This window comes from Prinia subflava, chromosome 3, assembly GCF_021018805.1.
Source record: "Prinia subflava isolate CZ2003 ecotype Zambia chromosome 3, Cam_Psub_1.2, whole genome shotgun sequence".
In the NCBI taxonomy this organism is placed as follows: domain Eukaryota; kingdom Metazoa; phylum Chordata; class Aves; order Passeriformes; family Cisticolidae; genus Prinia; species Prinia subflava.
The window spans coordinates 36372264-36394940 of record NC_086249.1 but is presented as its reverse complement, the minus strand read 5'-3'; the positions used below and the strand labels follow the sequence as shown (position 1 = coordinate 36394940).

Below are 22677 nucleotides of genomic sequence, written 5' to 3'. Positions count from 1 at the left end.
ATCTCAATTCTCAAGGACAATTGAATTGAAAGCATTTAGGTTTCCTAGGTTAACTCTCTTTATGATGAGTGAAAGAAATAAAATTGTAATGAAACTTTTTAAGACATGAGTAGCAATTCTCATCTTCCTGAAACACCTGGTGGAATTTGTTTCAGACTTCCTGAAGATAAGTTACTCTACTGTCAGGTCACATATGGAAAATATCAGACTGACTTACTACATTTTCACAAAAGCCTACATTTCAGTTTTGAAATGATGGGAAGGGAATGTCTCTGTAATAAAACAGTATTGATATTTATAAGATAATGATGCTATTAAATTAGCTGTCACTGCTTATGAATGCTGTGAAAGGTTTGTACAATATTCCAGCTGCTTTCTATCACAGTGTTCAAAATGGCAGAGGACTACGAGAGATGCTGTTAGGTAACCTCAAATCAGAACAAATACTGAAATAAAAGGAGATATATGTTGGAACAGAACCAAATAATTAAGAATAATTTCACTTGCTATGTACTTTCAGATGCCAGTTGTCTCGTGCACATAAGCAGCCTTCCTTCAAAGGCTGCTTTGCACTAGTAATACAAAGTTTACTATACAAAGCAACCAAATAAAATTACAGAAAAACTTAATTGATGGAAAAACATTATCTGGAGTCCGACAGCTTTAAAATCACAAAATTCTGTAAACAAAAAGAAGAAAGTGACACAAATAAATTAAAATTCCACTATATAAACAGTGGAACTAATGTGGAATTGAATGTCATCCAAAAATTACTCTCAAGTTAAATAGCTGTATTTATGTTTAATGAAATAATATAAAAAGCTTCAGTAAAGCTGAGACAGTGGGATTTTTTCTGTGTTACCACTAGTGAAAGTATTTTACAGAATACACATGTAGCCAGCAAGTTGCCAGCTCCCCCCTTACAAAATAATGTAAGTTATAACCCTTCAGACTGTAATTTCTAGTTTTTCATCTTCTTTGTTCTGATGTTTAGTCCTTGCATATCCCCAACACCCATTACACTCACATGAAAGTTTACAAAGTCACAGATCCTAATCTAGTCAATGTAAATAAGTAGATTTATATGAAATCTTGCTTTTCCTAAACCATCTGCTTTTAACACCAGGAAGAAGGAAATAACACCAGATTTCATCCCTTAAATAGTGCTTTGCATTAGTGAAACAACATACCTTGTAGATTTGAAGAGTGACACTCAGCTCCAGGACACTTAGTACCCAGAAAAAACAATACTGTAAATCTACAGAAAGTAACTAATAAAAAAATCTACAGAAGAAAACTGTAAAGGGAGCTTTGTGATCAGTCTTAGTTAAGGCAGTAAAAATGTCATAGGAGTTCCTTAAAGGAACAAAACTTAAAGCAGGTAAGATATGGATGCCTCATGAAAATGTAATGTTTTCAAATTTAATGATCTTCTTTATGTATTTGTATATCAACAAGCCATAGTCTCTACTTTGAATCCTCACCTGAGTAAAAAACTGTTTATTTTCTAGTTTGAAACATTCTTTATAATTGAAATCAATATGGTTCATAGCAAAAAAAAAGAAAAAAAAGGAATTTTAGATCTGAGTGCCAATTTATTTCAACTGTACATGATGTTACAATCAAACTGTAGATATGTCTGCTGCTGTGACTTACTCAACAAAACATTTCTGCTTCATTGAAGCAAAGAATGTGTTTATTTCCTGGAACATGTAGAGGCTAGTTTCCCAAGCTCCACATGGAACAGTATCCCTCCCCCATCCTGTCCCCCTGCCCCAGCTTCCCATGCTCCTTGATCTGTGCCATGAAGACAAGCAGAAATAGTCATGGAGAAGGAAGGAATTTGGCTGGACAACCTGTGAAATTTTTCATGGTGTAAAACACTAGTATTTTTGTAAATGTAACAATGTGGTTACTAGAGGGAAAAAAAAAAAAAAAGACTAGTCTGTTCTTTTGGTGGTCATTTGGCTGTAAAATACTCTTGTGCCTAGGCATTAATTTTCTGATTTCCTTGACTGTCACAATTTACTCCAAATTAACTGTTTGTACAGCCAAACTCTACATTGAATTTGCGCATAAAAGGGGAACACCACTGATGTGGAATTTTTAGGAACTATTTTTGTAATACATCTCAAAAGAGTTCCATGTCACAGGCTCTTCTGCTTAGTAGAAATTCTGTCCAGAAACTAAAGGATTCTCGTGACTATGGGGCTTTTCTGCATTTTGAGTTGAACAAAACAGAAGGAACCACTTGTAAGAATAGCTGACATAATAATTCTCCTGCTCCAGTTTTAATCTGCCATCTTCTTACGACTGAAAGAAGGTAAGTATGGTTTCTAATGGTGGGCTTTTTTATTTGCTAAGACAGACTAGCTGAAAACAATGGTTGTCCCAAGAAAGCAATGGTATCTTCAGAAAATGTGCTCATTACCTGAACCATTCCCACATCTCTCCTTAATTTGTGCCACCACAAGTGTTCTGAGGTCAATGAGCTTATTCGATTTAAAAATAACTTTAAGAAGGGAGTTATTTTAATTCTTTTGCTATCACAGATAGATTCATAATCTTGCTTACTGAGCAGTTTCAGTAACAGTTTAAACATAACCATGGGGAAAGCATAAGAGTGTTCTGAGCAGACAGGAGAGTGAACTCTGCAAAAATCTAAATTGGTACTAAGACAAAAGAATCATTGAACCATATCAACGTTACTGTTTCACCACTTTTGGACAGTCTATATTACCTTCTATTTCAGAATTTACATCTTTGATAAATTCTAATTCCACTTCAGAGAATTCATATCCTGTTATTCAGATGAAAAAAAAAGTCTTCAGGTGAGAAAAATGTCTTCAGTTTACAAAGTGAGCATAAATCACAATTTTAAAAACATGCTTTTACTTCTAATGTTTAGATCCTGACCCTATACATAAGATTGGTATTTACAGTTTATTTACCTGAATTGAGTAAATTAAAATATAAATATATCATTGTGTATTTAATTTTCTGACATTTTAAAGACACACATAAGTCATTGTGTCCCCCTTTAAAGTTTGGACAAAGGTGATAGCAAGTCTCCTGGCCTCTAATACTCTCTTTACTTGTTCATTATAGAAGCCTTTCAACCTTGCCTCTAGCAATTCACAAACTCATTTTTTTCATGAGTAAATATTTAAACCAGATCTGTTTTAAAATGTCTACAGAAAGGAGATAAAAGCAAGTATTTAGATTTATAGCTAACCAGGTAATAATCAACTGCTCCTAGAAAGAATTTGATCCATGTCTCAGCTTTAACATGAACCTGTAGTCCAGGTAGGGGGCTGTGAGCCTTTGTGCCCTTATGGTAATGCTCTTAAGCAAACAAAAGATTGCCACACACCTTGGAGGACAATTAATTCATTGAAACAGGACATTTAAACTTTTCCTTTTCATCTGTAACATAAGACCTAGCTGCACTAATATTTGACTTTCTGTTTCACAGTGGAAAGAGAGAAGGATAAGGGAGGCAGAGAATTAGAACTTAGTTCTCTGATCATTGAGAGCTTGTCCCGCACACTTAATGGTCTGTCGCCTCTTAGCTTCAAGTAATACAGTCTTAACTATCAAAATGCATCCATTATTGGAACAGACCACTAACATTTTCAGCATTACATGGAAAGTGTTTCACACACCATTATTTATGTATCCTTACAGAATCATGTTTTTTACTTAGACCTAAATTTCCCCCTATTTGATGCTAAGTAAAACTCCAAAAATACTTCAGTTCATTTAGCTACAGTTGTAGGAAAAGCTTCCTATGCTGCTTGAGGAAGGTATGTACACTTTCCAAAACTGAGGCAGCTGCTGTTAGAACCTGAAGAACCAACACACAAATTCTGAACAAAAGCCTTCTGAAAACCAGTGACATATGGCAACCGTACTTCATGGTAGGATTTCTGTTATATAGGATTTTAATGGGTGGTTAGTATGCAAATAATGAACATTTTAATGATTTCAAACCTTTTATTATTGCTTCAGTGAAAGCTAGAAATACTTGCCAATTCTCACAACTTTGCTGTTACCATTTCTGTTATTTAACCAAAGGTGTTGTGCCAGCCATGAGAGTAGGGAACAAAAACGTCTCTAATCTGGATTTACCACTGCAGCTTGTGCCAGAGGAAATGCTCTTTTCCATGGGGTTGCCTGTTGTCCATTTAAAATGAGTAATAGCTTCCTAATGGTTCAATTTAGGATCCAAGCTTAGGCTCAATTACAAAAGCCAAATCACTATAAACTAAACAATCTGAGTTATTTCAGAAGACTTGGCAACTGTTCTTTCATCACCTTTTCAAAATAATAATTTGTGACTTTGAAAAATATGAAATACACAAGTCACTAATTACAGTCAAAGCTGAATGATAAGGGAGATAATTTCTTTCCTGTCTTTGATTATGCTAGAGAACAGAATTCATACATGAAGAGCACACTTTCTTGGAAGGGAACAAACAAAAAAAGAGAAAAAGAAACACATAAAATGAATTTATGAGTTAGAGATCCTCCATTAGAACAACATTGTTGCACTTTACATTTCATTAACTTTCTTTTTTTGCAGATAAAAAGAGAGCAAAAACAGATGAAGGAGATAATACTGAATTTGCCCAGTTGAAGGAATTAAATGCATGTATATATGAAATGGCCTGTCTCTGTTCATACTCTGTTTAGAAATAACTTCTGCAGCTCATTGAATTTGAGTGATTTACTTCAGTAAGTCAGAAGATCAGCATTTCATTCTTGGCATCAAACCCAACAGTGTTTGATATGAAGAACATTCTTTCTAAACACTCTAAGATATTGTCTAGACTACAAAAATAGTTGAACATTTTTGAATTTACTTTCTAGGCTTTTGTTATACATGGGCATGAGTTACTGCTACAAACATCAGAACTTATTTGACTTATTCTCTAATTTACTAGCTTTGAGCATTGCAATCCTTAAAAGTTTTAAAAGTATGGGAAATGTTTGAAAATCTGGTTTTATAAGTTTATTACCCAAAAAGCACTAAAACTAGGATAAAAAAAAAAAAAAAGAAAAAAAAAAAAAAGAAGAAAGTTTGGTTTACTTGAAAAAAAGACTATCTAAGCAATATATGAAATCCTGAAGAAGAATAATCCTTATTTCATTGAAGTTAATACAATATAAAACTATTGAAAATATGAGTTTAATGCACAATAGTATACCCTTGGTTGTATTTTAATTTTACACCATTAAAAAAAAAAGAAAGTATACTTATTTTAAAAAGTGTTTTTATTAAAGTAGCATAAAGTATTTCAGGAACCCGACAATTTATTCTTTCTATAAACAAGCGTTTCTGCTTAAATTACGGGGAAAAAACTCCTAAAACATAACTTCAGAGTTACAGAAACAAACAAGTAAACCCAAGATTTTCCACATAACTGTCTTGAAACGTGTGTATTTTTCATTTTATAATGTAGACAGCAATAAACACAAAAATACTAGTTCCTCTTTTTATTGAATTAAAAACATGATGCAATGTAGACCACCAACAGCCTTGGAAGAAGTGGTAACAAGGCTTCTGCTACAGAATAAAAAGCTTCTCTCCTTTTGAAGGGATTCTAATTCTCCCATTGGCAAAAAACAAATAGAGAAACCAATTACTTATTCCCTTTTAACAGTATACAGGACTATAAAGTTATCTTCTATATTTTTCTCTCTCACAGTAACCTTAGTATAAAAGTTATTTTTAAAGGTATCAACAAATACCTTTTTGGGTGTCAGGAAAAGATACTACCCCACCTGATAGTTGGCAGAGGGTCCAGGAAGATTGTCTTTCTTTTGGCATTAACACAGAAACTAAAAAATTGTAAGACGAGATCAGAAGCAGAATCAAGACTGCCTGACCATGTGGTGTGACAGGAATGTTAATCTGTAAGGGACGGGCTATTTGTGGGAACTTCTCAATGATCATACTGGACCTGCTGAAATGTATGAACAGAATCATTTACGAACAAGAACATAAGTTTTACAAAGAGTTTGTAACTGTGACTATCATTTTTTTCCCCAGGCTTTAAGTTAAAAGAAATCACACTAAAGGAAAACTAGCACTTACAGTGAGGCTCATAGGGAGGAGGAGGATCCCCACAAGGAACACATTCCATGTCTTGAAAGCCTCCAAGCTTAGTCTTCCTATAAAATCTAGAAGACAGAAGTATGTGAAAAAATAGTTAATTGAAACCAGTTTCTATTCGTCAGATAATTTATCAGGTGTTTTAACAAAATCTTCTATAATTGAAAGCTTTGTCAATCTGTGTCTCAATGCAATCAGGAGATAGAGTAAAACAGAAGTAAACAAAAGTACAGTAGCTATCAATTAATAGTCCAAGACAGATCTAAAATAAACCCAGGAAAACTTTAGATCTGTTAGTCGAAATGCATGGTCACTATAATCTTATATTCACAGAAGAAATAAACAATTGTGGAGATTTTGGACAGAAAACAATATCCCATTTTCCACACAGGTGACAACATACATGACACACATTAAGAACTTACCTTATGCAAGCTTAGTTACATGTCTAAAAAATAAAAGTGAAATGATTGATCTATATATTACAAGGTAATTCTCACCTCCAAAAATACATCACAGGCCAGATATCAGTGACATATTATTTAAAGACCCTTCAAGAACTTTATTACTGAGCTTCTGTTTGAAGAGCATACTGACTACAGTGACTGGCAAAACCCTACATTCCCAATCAGGGAACAAGATTAGCACCAAAAAATCTCACGGAACTTTAGAATGTTGTATTTCAAATTTTTATGTATGACATCCTCTAAAGAACTTACCTACAGCTCCTAATCAAAGAGGTCTGTCTGTCTTTCAACAATTCATTAGTACTAAGACAGAATCAGCAGCAGTGGCCTGTTCAAGAAGAGTATGTGAATTTTCTTCTGTAGTGGTCACTACCACTACACATGAAATGAGAGGTACTAACCGTACTGATGTTATACTCCTAACACTGCAAATGCCATTAAAGTATGAAGCTTTTATCAGCTAAAACAAACAGCTTTCCAACTGCTCAAGAAACTCCCCCTTCAACAATGTGAACAGAAACAGATCCATAGGCTGCAAGACTGAAGGGGTCACTGTGATAATTTACTCTGAACAAAGTGTGTCAGTATTTGGTTTTAGCTGACATGCTCTTTGTACTGTTTTGAAGCTGAACAATGGAGAATGGCATGTTGGAAATCCATGCAAAACAGAAATAAGTGAGACTGCTGGGAGGTAAAACATCAGCTAAACCATTTGGTTAGGCTGGCTGTATCCTCCATTCGTTTGGGCAGCATCTAAACTAAAGGACAGCTATGAGTGGTGGTGTATTCTGAAGTTCTGTTACCCAAAACATCCAGAACAGATGTCCTGTGACTATCCTTGCCATGGCCATGATTCCCTACCTCCTCCTGTTTCCAACTGCCAGAAAACTCAGGTTGTGGAAGCAGCTCTCATTTCAAAACTCTATCTAGGATGCATTCTAGACCAGAATACTGAGAAGCATTACCAGGTCCTCCAGTTTAGCTTGACCCTTAATTCATGTCCTAATGTGGCTCCTTTTTTATTCCTTTCTCATCTTCTAAAATGCAGTTTATATTATTTACAGAAGAAAAAAATCTTTTCCCTGTTGACTGCCAAGTAAGCCCTACAACACATATTTATTAATATGCCATAAAAACATAAACCAATTCACCACGTGGCTGCAAGCAGTATCAAAAGTGGTCATGAGTAATATCTACAATGCCTGGGGCTGCACCTTCTTATACAGTGACTTAAGCTAAGATTAGTTACCAAACCTTTACTAAGAACTTTTAAATTAAGAGATTTCACCTCTGGCTTGAGAAAGAATAATGGCAGGATCTTCAACAGTGTTCAGGTATTCAATACTTGGTATGAAATATATATAAAAAATAAAATCACTGAAATAGAGATACTAAACAAATGTATGAATTTTTAAGCATGTCTGAAATATATCCCTGAAAATACAAAGGCTGTTACAATTGCAAATCAGTTCTCACACACTATTCCTATCAGTTAAACTACCAGTTCAAAAAAGCAACAAAAATATCTTTTTACAAATTCGTGGCAGGTGTTTATAATACTGGAACTTGGCAACAGTGTAAAGAATAGCCTTTTAGAGATCTTAATATTTAATACTGCAAACAAAGAAAATTAGCAACAGACCTTTGGGATGGCAGGACAACAAACTAAGAACAGCTCTTGATTTATAACAGCAGTTTCAGCAAACAATTATTTCAGATAATTTATGATTTTCAGCTAGGACCATGCTTTATGAATTTGAAGAAAAGAAAGGTGAAGGAAATTTCAAACAGTAGACAACAGCGACTGCTTTTGACTTAAGAATATAAATGCATGAGAATTATTAGGCATTGACCTAAGGAGGGGAAAAAATGCAAGCAAATAATTTAGTCATTTTTGAAGAAGGTAGCTGTGTATGCTCCCAAATGTTTAATTCTTTATAACAATGAACTAAGTCACCAGTAACACTGTATGAGGTATTTTGCTCAGGTGCTGTACAGACAATACTCTCACGGACCAAGTAGGTAATTATAAAGGCAGTTTTGTAGGCAATTACTACAGCAATTCAGAAATTATGTGCTCAGATAATACAGTAAGGCCAAGATTAGAACATAGGACCTTCATACATACACAAAGGGTACCAACATTTATCCAGAAAACATGAACAAGCAATTTTAATGTAAATTAGGTCAGAATTTGTTCAAGTCCCATCTTCAGAAATGGTCTTACCCTGGTAAACAGTCCCCACACAGTGCATTGCTGGTGGCAGAACAGTTTGCCTTCTGGAACCGGTTAACCAAGGCACAGTCCAGGCAAGGCTTGCACTTCTGAAAGCCCCAGTCTTCCTTGAATCTGTTTGGCCTGCATGTCATGCACCGTGCATCCTCCCCATATCCAAAGCCGCATTCCTGTAGGGATTAACAAGCAACAGCAAGCTATTCAGCCACTGAAAGCGTGAACAAGAAGAGAATGCTGGGATAAAATGAAGACCTAGTGTAATTATTACTGAGAGTAGGTCTTTCTTGAGACAAAAGCCATCCTTTCAGCAAGTTCAAATGTGTCTTCCACTGCTAATAATCTCCCTTACTTCTATAAGTAATACTTAGTCATCCGCTTTATTCACGAAACCACTGTGTATTTGAATGATAAAGGGCTTCAAGGACTCCCACAGTTTCATTATTACTAGCTTATGGTAGAATTATTGAGCTGTCTGTTTTTTAATTAGGTCAGTCATGTGAAAGCGAAGAAACTGGGACAAGTGAAGTATAAAGGCACTTACTCAGTTACAAAAACAGCAAAGAAGCACTTTGATATTAAGGTTCAGAGCTAAGGTGAACAAAGTTAATTGCTGAAGAGAGTGCACTGATCTTCAAAAGCTTAGGACTTCTGTTACCAAATAAACCAGAGCTCGTTAATGACCATCAGCTAGGCATGAAATGTTGCTTAGCCACTAAGAATCTCAAAAACTCAACTCACTACAGTTCTAACAGTTCTCAAACTGTTGGAAAACTTGAATAGATCTGCAGATCACAGGGAGGCACAGTATTTTACTACACAAGCAATATTGTTAGGGTTGGTTATTTCTGCCAAATTTGGCAGATTAAAGGCATTATTTCCATTCATTTGCAAAAGGACACCTAATACAAAGGACAAGCTGCAAAGATAAACACCAAGCCATATGTAATAGTCTGGGGACTGAATCCTATGAACTGATTCCCAAGAACTATCAATCAACTTCTTAGGAGTTATCAAGTTACTAGGAGCTGCTATTTCCTCTTATCATCCAAATATCCTATCAATTTTGTTCAGTACTTTAAAGTTTGATGTAAAGCATTACACCACAAAACCACACAGGGAATACAACAAATTGTCAGAAAGAACTTGTTAGCAAAGGCACAATATGGGGACCCTGTTCTCCAGTGTGTATTTTCAGTGGAAGAATAGGGCGTCTTCCCAGTGGGAAAGCTGCAGGAAATCTTCAACAAGGGCAATTTCAGACAAGGTTTCCACCAGTTTGATGCATATAAGCAGATGAACTTGTGTTAGATTTTGCTCTCCCTAAGTCTAAATAAACTTTTTCATTGAATATCATAAATCTTTAACACACTCTTTCTAAATACCTACTCTTTCTAGTTAGCTTATCCAAATAGTAGTGTTATGAAATATATTATACAACTCAATTAAACTATATATATTTGGATCTTTTGATAAATCATTTGGAATCAGTCCCTCTCAAGTCCTACCAAACTTTCAAATACAAGGCTTGAATTAACTTAATTATAAGTTTTCCTTTCCAGACTACCTTTGAAGCTTTGGATCAAAACACAGGCAGGAAATAAAAGTTAGTATTAAATGCTTTCACTCACTGGCACAAACTCCCAAAGCTGAGTAAATTGTTTCTAGATCAGATCTGCTTTGCTATATAGCTGGATGCATGGACACATCCTAGTGATTCTTTGCATCATGGAATGGTTTACTTTAAAGCTATAAAAATGGTGGGTGCAATATAAAGAAATCTTCTGCCCAAGGAATTTACAGTCTCCCATCTTTGAAAAGATGGCTTCTAAGCCCTTGCCAGGAATTCCGCAGATACCAGTTCATAACAACTAAAACTTTATGTATGTGCTTTTTATGTTCACATAATATTTGAGGGAGTTAACTGCCTGGCAGGTGCAAATAAATATTTAAGCTTGTAAACCAGGCAGAACTTCAAACAGATCTGTACTCATAATTAACCACATTCCCCAAACTGAAGGATATGATTTAGATGATGGATTCAAACTCTTTGAAATCTTGGACTTTATAATTTAGCAGTCCAGCAAAGATACAAACAATTGACTGTTCATCTTTTATCAGTACATGTGCAAAACTGATGTGCACCAGTTTTCTCAGTGCTCTATTTACAAAGCTGTCAAGTTATATGGCTGATGAGATCTGAATAGTTCCCAACTCCCTCTCACCCTTTCCATCCTCCCACTCTTAACTTTAAAATAGAGCTCATCTCCTGTGGCATTTGATCTTAGGAGTGCAGACAAGAGAAATAAAATCTGTAATATCAATCAGCTAGATTAAAAAAAAAAAAAAAAAAAAAAAAAAAAAAAGAAGAGCACAAATATATGCTGTCTTTATTTTTGCTGTTGCAAAGCTTTCTGTGAAGAACACTTAGCATGCTCCTCCCTTTCCATTTTCCCTTTTCAATTTATGAAAATTTTCTCTCTCAAAAGATACACAGCACAAGCCATAAAAATTGGAACACTTCTTTAGAAAACTGAATTCAAGTTAATTACAAAAAAATCTTCAAAATTCAAATGCATCTCAATTTTCTTGATGGCTATACAGCTTCCGCTATCACAGTGATGTGCCATCTCTTTAACTGATGTACCTCCAGAACAACTCTGTTCAGAAGTGTCTCACTGAGGTATCCAGTGGGGTGACTGGTACAGGCTGCTTAGGAATCTGTACAAACTAGTTAACCAAACTCATAATTTTGTTTCTAGCTAAAAATATTCAAAGCACAGAATAATGCAGACACCTCTTCAAGAACTACCAAGGCATTTGCAAAATCTTCTTTCACTATGTGCTACCCAAACACTGATCCAGACAGAGCAACCATAAATCAAACAGAGTATAAAGGGTACTGGAGTTAACTGGTATGGTTTTTCCCTAAAAGATGAATCCTACACAGACAGTACATGAACAGTAAATTAGATTTTAAACATTATTTCAATTAAAATAACCTCAAATTTCATTTAAAGAACGCTTTCAGGCATCATTAAGATCATAATCTGCAAGTGCATTTTAAAATTGTTTAAAATCTAGTTCCACTGATTATCCACCACCTATGTAAGTAAGACAACACAGCCAGAGCAGTTCCACTTATGCCATGATGATCACAAGAAAAAGTCGTCCAGGGCCTAAGACACTTTTAATTGGTGTCGGGTCATGTAGCAGGTTGTGGCACTACACTGGTGCTGGGAAATGAAGTTTTTTTCCTAATACCTTTGAGTACATGGCCTTGTTAACTAGCACACAGTTTTAGCTTCCTAAAGTATCTCAGGCTGTGGGTCAGCCTCATCCAGAATCCAATAATGAGCTGGATCTAACAGCAGAAGTCTCTGAGCAGGACAGGCTGCAACAGCATGGTGCAAACATCAGACTTGGCTGCTGGGTCAAAGTGCACAGCCAGGGTCAGAAAAGTTTCATTCTCAGTGAAGGTGATTTGACATGCCTACATGCAGCTGCTCCAGTGTCCAGAAACACGCTGGTCTCTCCTGAGCTGAAATCTGGCAGGCTTCCTCTCAAGCAGCTCTCTTGCTGTGAAAAGTGAAGAGTGACTGCTAAACACGGCAGCAGCTGCTACTGGTGGCTTCACTGTGACAACGCCAGTGGCAGCACAGTGCTCGGATGTTCTGTGTCAGGAGTGGCACATCCAGGAGCAGCTTCAAACAGCACCTGCCTGTTTAATTCCCCATTCCTTTTTCTGAGACAACATGCAGGTCTCCTCTTTCTTCATCATCTACCTGGTACAAGGAAGCAAGCTGTGATGCACAGCCCACCTTGGCAGCCATCAAGCTGCTCTCAGTACGGTGGCTGTCTCTCAGTGACAGCATTTGTCATGGCTTACTCGATGGCACTGCTGGCCTCAGGCACTCTCCCTTCCACCTCTTGGTGTCTATTCCTTCCTTGTCACATACTGTCCTCAGTGTCCTGGCTCAGCTGATTACTTTAAAAAAATGATGGTGAAAGGACTAGAAGGACTTTTATTTCTATACTTGAACATTTTTAAGAAAAAGGCTGAAACACAAACTACGTCATGTTTTTTTTCCCTGCGTTACAATATATAAGGTTTAATTTATTTCAGAAACATATATAAGACAGGATTAAAGGCTGTTACTATCAAGCCAAACCAATGACTATTCAGGCACTGGCAGACTGAAGCCACTTAAAGAATGAAAGATATTAAATGATTTGTGGTTCACTACGTAGTGCTTTGCTATCTACTAAATGATTAAGAAATGCAACAATGCTGAGCCACATGAAGCAAACACTTCTGAATCAACACCACCATTTCAGTCTCCCACCCAAGAAGAAAGCACTGCTTAACAAAAAAAGAAAAAACCCAAAAAACCTAACAAAAACCTGCAAACAAAAAAAAACAACCTGAAACAAAGACTGCACACACTGAAAACTAAGCTAATTCAGTGATTCAAAGGCTTCACAAACATTACCAAAGATGTATGTTTATGGGAAGAAAGGGCTATACAGAGATTTTTTTTTTAATTAACAAATAGAAACAAAAAAACATGGGAAGCAGCTTTCACTCTCTTCCCCACCAGTTCTATTGATACAATAACAAAGCTTCCTTTCTTCTGATGGCAATATGTTAAAACTACTTACTAAAAATACAATTAACATAACTGATCAATTGATTTTAGTTCTAAGCTAATGTAACATTGCAGCATTGTTGTTAGAACAGCATATAGGCAATCAGAATGGAAAAGCTGAGGGTGGTACTATTTGTTTCTTACTTTAAGGAAGAAAAAGTTACTTTAAAAATATTTTGGAAAAAGCCTCATTAAATTGTGACAGCAAAAGTTGAAAAGAATGGTTTAGATTCAGAATTAGTTACATGAAATAAGGCTGGGGCTTTTGCTGGTTTTGTTTTGTTTCATGCTATCAAGGGTGTCTGAAGTTGCTTACCCATACAGGAAGGTCAATCCAATAGACTGAGCACTGGTTTGCAACCAAAATTAGAACATTCACCATTGAATCACAGAACAGCCAGGTTAGAAAGAATCTTGAAAGAACATCTGATTCAAACTTCCATGGGTCAGGGACCTGAGCTGATCTGAGAAGATCTAGCACCCTGTCCAGTTCCATCCCATAAGCTCCCTATGATGGGGACTTTAGGGAGATTGTTTCAGGGAATAAATGTTCTCAGAGTAAAGAAGAAATTCTCCTGGTACAATTTGTGCCCATCACTCTTTGTCTTGTGGTGCCTCATGAAGAGAAAGCCTCTGTTCCACTCTACAGCCTCTGTCTACTGTGTTCTACCAAAAAACTCCTGCATTACCATGAGCAAGTTGATTTATGTTAGTGTCTGATGTATAAATTGAGAAAGGGCAGCAGTATTTCCCTAATTTAGAAAGATGAAATACTCATATAGTATAGCAACAAAGATATAGATATATATATATTACTGAAGTTGTAAATAATCATTGTGAAAATAAATATACACATACACATATATATGCACTCTGTACAGCTGGGTTTTTACCTTGTATTTCTGTAAAGTCAGTCACGACAAGAAATAAAACTACATATTTAAACTGTAACTGAGATAAAGTAATTTCTCTTACACAAGATAGAAAAGCTGGGCTTTTGCACTCAGCAATATAGGCTGATGTGTTTTGCTGGAAACATCAAAAAGAAACTTGTCTGTCAATTGCTTAAAACACTCAGGGGGAACTGAACCCAAAACCCCAGCACTAACATTCTAATTTACTGTACACTTAGACACACAATCATGCTCACATATCCAGCAGTATATCTAGTGGTATCCATGAGCACAAAATATTTAACAGGAAAACTGACACATTATTTAGTGTTAAGAAGCTATTATTAACCTATAACATTATTACATCCTTGCTTTCTCATATGTAAAAAAACCAAGCAAACAAAACTTCTCCTGGGCTGCAAATTACTTCAAGTGTATCATTAAACGCCTCTTCCCTTTGCATTCTGACCTATGACTTAACATATTTGTTGCTTCAAGCTGTAGTTCTACATGACTACTTTCAACCACATTTCAGTTACAGCCACAGCATCACATCCTTAACTATGATTCACAGAAAATTGTACCTCTATTCATGAAGGAAATTACAATTCCACTCATTTAGGCTTGAGCAAAATCTGTCATTTCATTTCTAGTATAGAAGAAAAAATATTTTTGAAAGTCTATTACTGTCTGTGAGAAGTAATTGCTTACATAGTGAAATTAATCAAGCATTCATATTTTCAAATGAACTAGAACTAAACTAGTCCTAAGAATCAGGACTATCAGACTGTAAACAAAAATACGTGAAGCAAAACCATAACTTGAATAGTGTACTATTGCAAACCATAACCTTGCTGTTTTAGTTTAGTGTTTCTTTATTAAATTAAATGTATTTACTGAGGACTTTCGTTTTTATGCTCTTGGGTTTTATTTGCCAACTGAATAATTATACTATCTGTCTATATAAATGCACACAGTACTGGCCCACTGTTATAAAGTGCCGTATTTACAAGTGCCTTTATAAATTAAAACACCCCCTAGAACATTTGAGTTCTCAAATGTAAGGCAAATCTGAAAAAATCCAAACTAAACCACATCCCTGTCATAAATCATGTCCAAATCTCTGTTTTAACAGCATTGCTTGTGTGACTAAAGCTTCACTGATACTGCCCAACGTACAAAGGGATTCCCACTGAAGTGTGAAACTAATTATTTCTGTTAATGCACTGAACACTCACCACAGGGGGTCAAGAGATAGAGAAAATGTGCCACTCAATTTCAGTAAATCCCTTCAAATCACACACAAGCCACAATACTTGTGCTTTTTTTCAGAGCTGAACATAGTAGGAGCTACAGAGCCATAAACTGAAACTTCTTTTTCCCCCTCCAGTTTGAACACACATACACACCAAACTTAGCAACAGTTCATGTTAAAAAAATTTCAAAAGAAACATTTCCAATTCCCCTAAACATGCTAAATTCCACCTTCACCGTCTTTCTTACACTATCAGGAGAAGTATGAGGCAGAGTTTGGCCTTCTGCATGCCCAGGGCATGCTCTTTATGGCCCCACCTCTCGGATACAGACCTGACTGCTCTGTTATGTCAGGGTCACAGCTTCACACTCCAGCAATGGGCAAGGTGGGGGTTTAGAGCTAGGCTCTGAAGAGAGGGTTTTACATATGCATGAGTCTTGATAGGTCTACTCACCCTTCCTGACACCACCCTGCACTCTTTGCCTTACCAACCTCACATCTCTGGCAAGACACGCTTGCTCCCTCAAGACATCCCGTCTCCCAAGACATGTAACTCATTTTGTTGTCTCTTTCACATCCAGTAACTGAGTTAGTGAATCCAAACAAATCCTTGTCTCCTTCTTCTTTCAGCTGTATCTTCCTTCATTGTTCTCTATCCCTGCTCATGCACAGCACCTACTTTCTCTGCAATGAAAACAACTAAGATCCCCCTTGTGACTTGCACTCAGACTTGTAATTTTGTTGAAAATTTTGCCAAGTGAAGTTTCTAGTTCTACTGAATCCCAGCCACCATTCATCTCCATTGATTGATTTCCACTGTCCTAAAAACCTAGTAATTCAAAAACTTTTATGGAGATTTTCTTTTGGAAGACAAACTGTTGTTATAAAAGCAAAACACAGTTACATAAGATTCACAATAGTATGTCCTTCTCCATGATACTAACAAGAACTTCTTATGTGTTTTCTAAATATTATCATGTATTTTTCTGGCCTCAACTTTTTCAATTACTTTACATGGCATAAAGATAAGAATTAGATTTATAGCATTTTAATGACTTGTCAAACAAAGAAATTAAGCCTGACTTGAAGCTGGCTTCCTAAAGTCCTCCAACCCCAGATACGGTGCAAACAGAACAACTGCCTATCTCCCTCCAGTTCTAAGGAAATGTATTAGCTCTCATTTGAATCTTATTCTGTATTTATGTACTTATGACCTTTTTATTATAAATCATTCTGTTAAGAAAAAAAGTCATATATAAAATATTTAAACTTTGTCACCAAAAATCCGGAATTGATTGTGAATGTCAGGACTGTAAAAATTAAGCCCCTCCATGTCAGCAGTCTGGACCAATCACTGGTTTGAAATTAATTTTTCATATTCTCTTCTACAGAGTAAGGTTATTCAGTCTGTAGGGTTTTTTTCCCCTTTGTAGTTTCTTTTCTCCTTTGTAGCACTAACTCACCTTTAAACAACAATTTGAGAGGCCATTCAGATGGTACTGCCTATTGATGGTACTGCATCATCATTTTCTGAACTGAGCATTTTATATAAAATGAAACAGATAACATGGTTCTTAAAAAACTGCAAAAGTCTCAAATGCCATAACAGTAAATATTTTCATGTAAGTACAGATATCCATTATTTTAGATCACATACATAAATGCACATATCAGAAATAAAGTGAATTCAAGGAATAATGATTTCCTTACCTTTGAGAGTTCCATTCCAGGCCCACATTGTTTGCAGAGGATACAGTTTCCAGTCTGGTCCCTAAATTCTTGTTCTCTGCAGTCTCCAGTCTCACAAATTACCTTACTTAGCTAAAAAACCCAAACCAACAACAAAAGCAAAAAAAAAAAAAAAAAAAAAAAAAAAAAAAAAAAAAAAAAAAAAAGGGTAAACTCATCAAAATATATTAAATCTGACAAATAAACCCATGTTTTGATCTTAAAAATAAATAAATTCTTTCTGAATTATTAATTACCCTTAGTCCTACAGCAAGCCAGAGTTAAGTACGCTGAGCAGGCAATGTAATTGTGTGTTATGCTGCATGCTGTCCATAAACTGAATATTCCAAACTCCTAAACTGTGTATGCAGCACCCTGGAGTAAGAATGGCCACCTCTGAAGAGAAGCAGTATTGCCTCCACAGCACTACACTCATCTCTGTTTTCTGTCCTAGTCCACTCCTTCGCCCATGAAGAGGCTCACAGGGTAAAATTTTGTGATTGTGTGTGAGGAGCAGCCAAAAATTATATGAATCAGTGGAAAAGCTTAAGCTCAAATCAATAAAATGTGTAAACAATTGTCTGTGTGCAGCATTTGAAGACTTTTAACGTTAGCAGCAATGTGTAAAACAAAAGACAAATTCTGTGTTCAGTACAATTTTTTCAACATGAGAGAAAAATATTTTTAACTTACCAAACATGCCAGTAAAATGACAAGCACCTTCAGTTTAACATCTCCTGGTAATCTTTTAGCATCCATTTCTTGTGATTAAATCTTTCTCCCTAGAAAAATATAAGAAAAAAAGAAAAAATCATTATATTTACATCATGTAAATTGCAGAAGTCACATGTCCATCGTACTTCATGACACTTATGATGTCAAATACAATCTGTCAATGCCATTGACATTTTCAGATGGATTCCTGGAAGCTGCTAAACAACAAAAATATGCTTTAAAAATCATATGTCTTTTGAAGACAAGGCAATAAACACGAAGTGTCTATAGTTTTAAATCTCATAAGAAGAGATGGCTATCAATCTAGATCAGAGAACCTCAACATTTATTATTCTAACATCCTTAACATATATTTCTTTCTTGTTAAAAACTTAACTAAATACATGATCAACAGACAAAAATAAATTTCTTCAAATATGCCAGGTAGTTTTTATCATTTAAGAGTAGAGACTGACAAATGAAAAGATGGAATCAAAAACAAAAGGAAAATAACATAGAAAAACATTAAGATGCAAAATGCTTTCCAGCATGGAAATACTGCAACCATAATAGGCTTGCAAAAATATAGAACCAGAATGAACATAATTAACTCACAATTTCACATTTTACTGCATAACTACCCTAGTTACGAATTCTAAACAATAAGAAGAAAGTATACTTTGGTGTCACCATAGATTTTTTTTAAGATCAGCTGTATTTTGAAGTGTAAAATAAGCAAAAGTCTCCTAAAAATAAAGCAGGTAGAGATGTGTCAGACAGGACTCCACGGGAAAGCCAAGATGACATTTTTACGGTTATTTCTCACTTAGAGATGGTAATGGTCTATGGGCCAATAACAATTGTCAGATTAAATGCATGTCAACATGGGTAAAAAAGAAGACATATTCTCAAGGGATACTAATGCATACAGATATAGTATTTGACATAGATTTCTTTTTTAAGTCTGAGGGGAAAAAATTAATGTGAGAAATACTAAATTCAAAAAAAAATCTCAAAAATAATTCTGAATGACCAAAACACAACTTCATTTAAAAAGTGCTGTAGAACAACTAGAAAAAATGAAAAAGGACAGTAAAAAAAAAAATTAAAAGTTTTGAAGTCATGAGAAGTTGACAATTCTAATGCAGAAAAATAATAGGTATGCACTAACAAAACAATTTCTAGTAATAGCAAAGGGCAAACAGTGGAAAGAGACAGTAAAAATACTACTAAGGGAAATTTCAATAAACATTTCTCATCTATTTTTTGGAACATACAAAATGGGTAAATACACAGACCATACATTATATCTTCTGGCCAAAAGGTAACTGAATATCTTCTAAGTAAAACCAGATTAGATAACAGAAAAATTGTGAGACTTTGCACCTCAGTAACCTTGAAATAAGTATCAAGAAAGTCTTAGTTTTGACCCTGCTCAATTTTGATGTTCATTCCCTTTGGAATGCTACAGAAATTCAAGAGTAATATATGAAGAAATTAGAAAATAACTAAGAATCGTAATACAATAAACAACTCTACACTGCATTACAGAAAAGCAGTCCTGTAAAACAAGCTTGACTTCAGAAAAGTTCAAGACAGTAAAGCTAAAAGCTAGTGAAATAAACTGATTAAATATTGATTCAAAGAATCATGCTGAAATCAATGGGATTTGGGAGAAAAATACCCATTAACTTTTTGATTTCATGTAACAATGTGTAGTGGAAAATATAAATACTTCATGTGCTTTCTTAATTGCTATAGGACTTAAAACCTTACAGAAGTGTGCAAGGGAAATAAAGTTGTAAATATAATTTAATTTCTTAGATTTGAATGTCAAGTGATTACTCCAGGTTATGTATTTTCCTCAATAACTAAAAAATAGCTACATCATAGTACAGTTGTAATGTAATTCTGACCATCTATAGACTACTACCAAAACTAGGATTCTTCCTAAGATTAAAAGTAAGTTTTAAGTTTCAATATTTATTTTGCTTCTGAAAATAGATGTGAAACATATAAAAAAGAAACTGAAGACTGTAATAATTGTATATTTTGGTGTCAAGTTTCACATAGAACTTTCAATACAAAAAATACCATTGAGCTGTACTAAGCCTAATGATCTAAAATATGGAGCTGTAGCACAATCTAAGAACTCTATTTTATCTGTGCAAGTCACCTGAAGCATGTAAAAAATAAATAAAATTAGGAACAGCCCAATTAACTGCCCTGCAGACTAATTATTTACAATAAAACTTTATTAGCTTCATGTAATTCAGGTATATTGCCCCCTATACCTTTTCTCCAATACACAGTAACTTGAAGATCCAATATTGTTAAAAAATCAGTATATATACAACTTATCAAAATCAATACTGAAACAAAGCTAATTACATGTTTTCACATTTTAGTATTCTGGAGTCGTAACAGGAATAAAAATCAAATGCCAGTACAGAACACAAAGCAGCATTAAAAATCTTGCAAGTTATACTGACATCTTGTATTTCAGTTTTGGAATTGCTCTATTATAAGATGATCTTATAGCAAGTACCTCAAAGACTTTCAGAACATAAAAAGCACAAGGCAAACCATCCTGTACTAAAATACATTTTGTTTACTTAGGTGTAAAATTTGGTTGCAGCTGTGAAATATTCTCTATTTAAAAGAAAATCTACTGCCTTTAGAACAGTCTTGGCAGATCCAACCACCAGAAGTTCCACAACCCAGAACAGATTTACAAAATCAAGTGTTTTATAACTGGTATTAAACTATCAAGGACATCTCCAACTTCTCCAACACTTAACTAAGCTTCATTTTTTTGACTGATCATTACAAGTTTCATGAGATCTTATAGCTTTAGGCATAGGATATGAGATAGCTTCTACATAATACATCTATAATCAACAAAGATTCTAAAAGAAGCTTGCAGGCCTATGGATCTTAAACTTCAGAGCACCTCAGCAGCACAAAAACACATTTAAATAACTTCAGCAGATGTCTAGGAATGCCTGTGGTACTCTATCATGCCAACACTGTACCTATTGTCACCACTCCTACCAAAACAACACCAAAGACTATATACAGACTGACATGTGAGAAAGAAATGAGCCCGTGTACAAGAAATAGCCATTGTTAAGAGGACAAATGAAATAAGATGTTTCTTTCATGACAGCATTTTGATAAAAATAATTGAAAGGCACCTTAATGGCTAGGGCACATTAATAACTCATTGCATTGAACCCAAGTACCAAAGGAGAGATAACTGTGTCAGCTGCAGGTTTCCTGTTTCAATATCCAGTTTGGTCAAAAGTCCTGCAGCATTTATTAACAGGTTGCCATTGGGCAAATTTCTCCACTCATGATATCAAGTGGCATTATACTGATGCCTGTTGGACACCAGCTATTCACCTCACGCTTTCAACTAAGAAGTTATTAGAAGTTTTTTGCCCCTAGAACATGTGTGAGTAAAAAGAGGTTCCATACCTTTAAAGATTATTTGCTCTTGTCCAGATACTGATATTTAAAATGCAGAGTTCAGTTATTAGGTTATAGATTTTAGTAGAAGAAGGAAACCTGTGGACAGGGTTTTTTGAGGTCACCTAATCATTCCAAATACATCTTATTAGGTTAACAGTAATATGGTTACCTAAAATACTAGGGAAAAGCAATTATTACTGGTAATGTACTGAACTCAGAATAGAGAACTTGCATTAGTGTCTTGGGCATAATTTTAAGGTCATTTGGGGCCTCCTATGCATATGCATAAAGAGGGAAGTATCAAACAATAAATTAGAAACGTGTAACAAATGCATTGTGGAAGTAAGAACTTCTAGCCTTTTAGGGTTCTAGAACCCATTGCCCTCTAAAATTTACATTTACCAGCTTGTTTGAACAGTAGTTATTTTATTTCAAAGTCATGTCAGAAAAATATTTCTTTTTTTCTCTTCAAAAAGCTTAAAGTTCCACTATGAAATACACACCACCTCAAGAATCAAAGCTGCATGACTAAACTATATGGCTGACTAGCAGGTTTCTCAGACACGGAAGCATCAAAACTTTGAAGTCAACATCATCCGTCTTCTCAGGGAAGCTTTAGAAATGGTGAAGAGTTCCAACTTCACATTGACTTAACCTGAAGTTGTGAATTCCCAGTTAATTCACAACCAGGTCTTAAAAATTTCCCATATCTGATTTGATATCTTTACTCGACGATCACTTTTCACACGCTCTACAACACTGGCAGAGTACTCTGAGAAGTTCTGGGTGAGGAGGGATGAAAACACAACCAGCTTATCTTGCCAACAGAGGTTTCTGGTATCCACCAAACAGGGTCTCAGCTGCTTCCTAACCACCTACTTCCCACCCGCAGCTGTCAACTGCACGCAATAAAACAAGGAGCGGCAGATGGCTTTAGCGGAGTCAGTGCCCCAGGGGCAAGAAACAAGAGAAGGGAAAGCACTAACGCTGCTGCAATGACAAACACAAAGACAGGGAGCAAGTTAGGGACAAGAACTTCCACTACAGCGCTGTGGATTGTTATTTCTGTCTCACAGGTCTACAACACCTTCCCTTACACCCTGCTCACTAACCTTGAAGTCTTTCCCTTTGTGAAGTAAATGAGGT

General features: G+C 35.4%; 1 protein-coding gene across 3 annotated transcripts in view; it reads right to left on the bottom strand.

Moving 5' to 3' along the window:
- The window catches only part of TNFRSF19 (TNF receptor superfamily member 19), a 56048-nt gene that overhangs the window by 26264 nt on the left and 7107 nt on the right, over positions 1 to 22677 (bottom strand). For all 3 annotated transcript variants that reach the window (XM_063394682.1, XM_063394683.1, XM_063394684.1), the window contains 4 exons: positions 18037 to 18125; positions 17326 to 17436; positions 8813 to 8991; positions 6101 to 6186 (listed from right to left, as the gene is read on the bottom strand). In XM_063394682.1, coding sequence (XP_063250752.1) covers positions 6101 to 6186; positions 8813 to 8991; positions 17326 to 17436; positions 18037 to 18102 — 442 coding nt within the window. In that variant the 5' untranslated portion in view covers positions 18103 to 18125. The remainder of the gene's footprint in view (positions 1 to 6100; positions 6187 to 8812; positions 8992 to 17325; positions 17437 to 18036; positions 18126 to 22677) is intronic.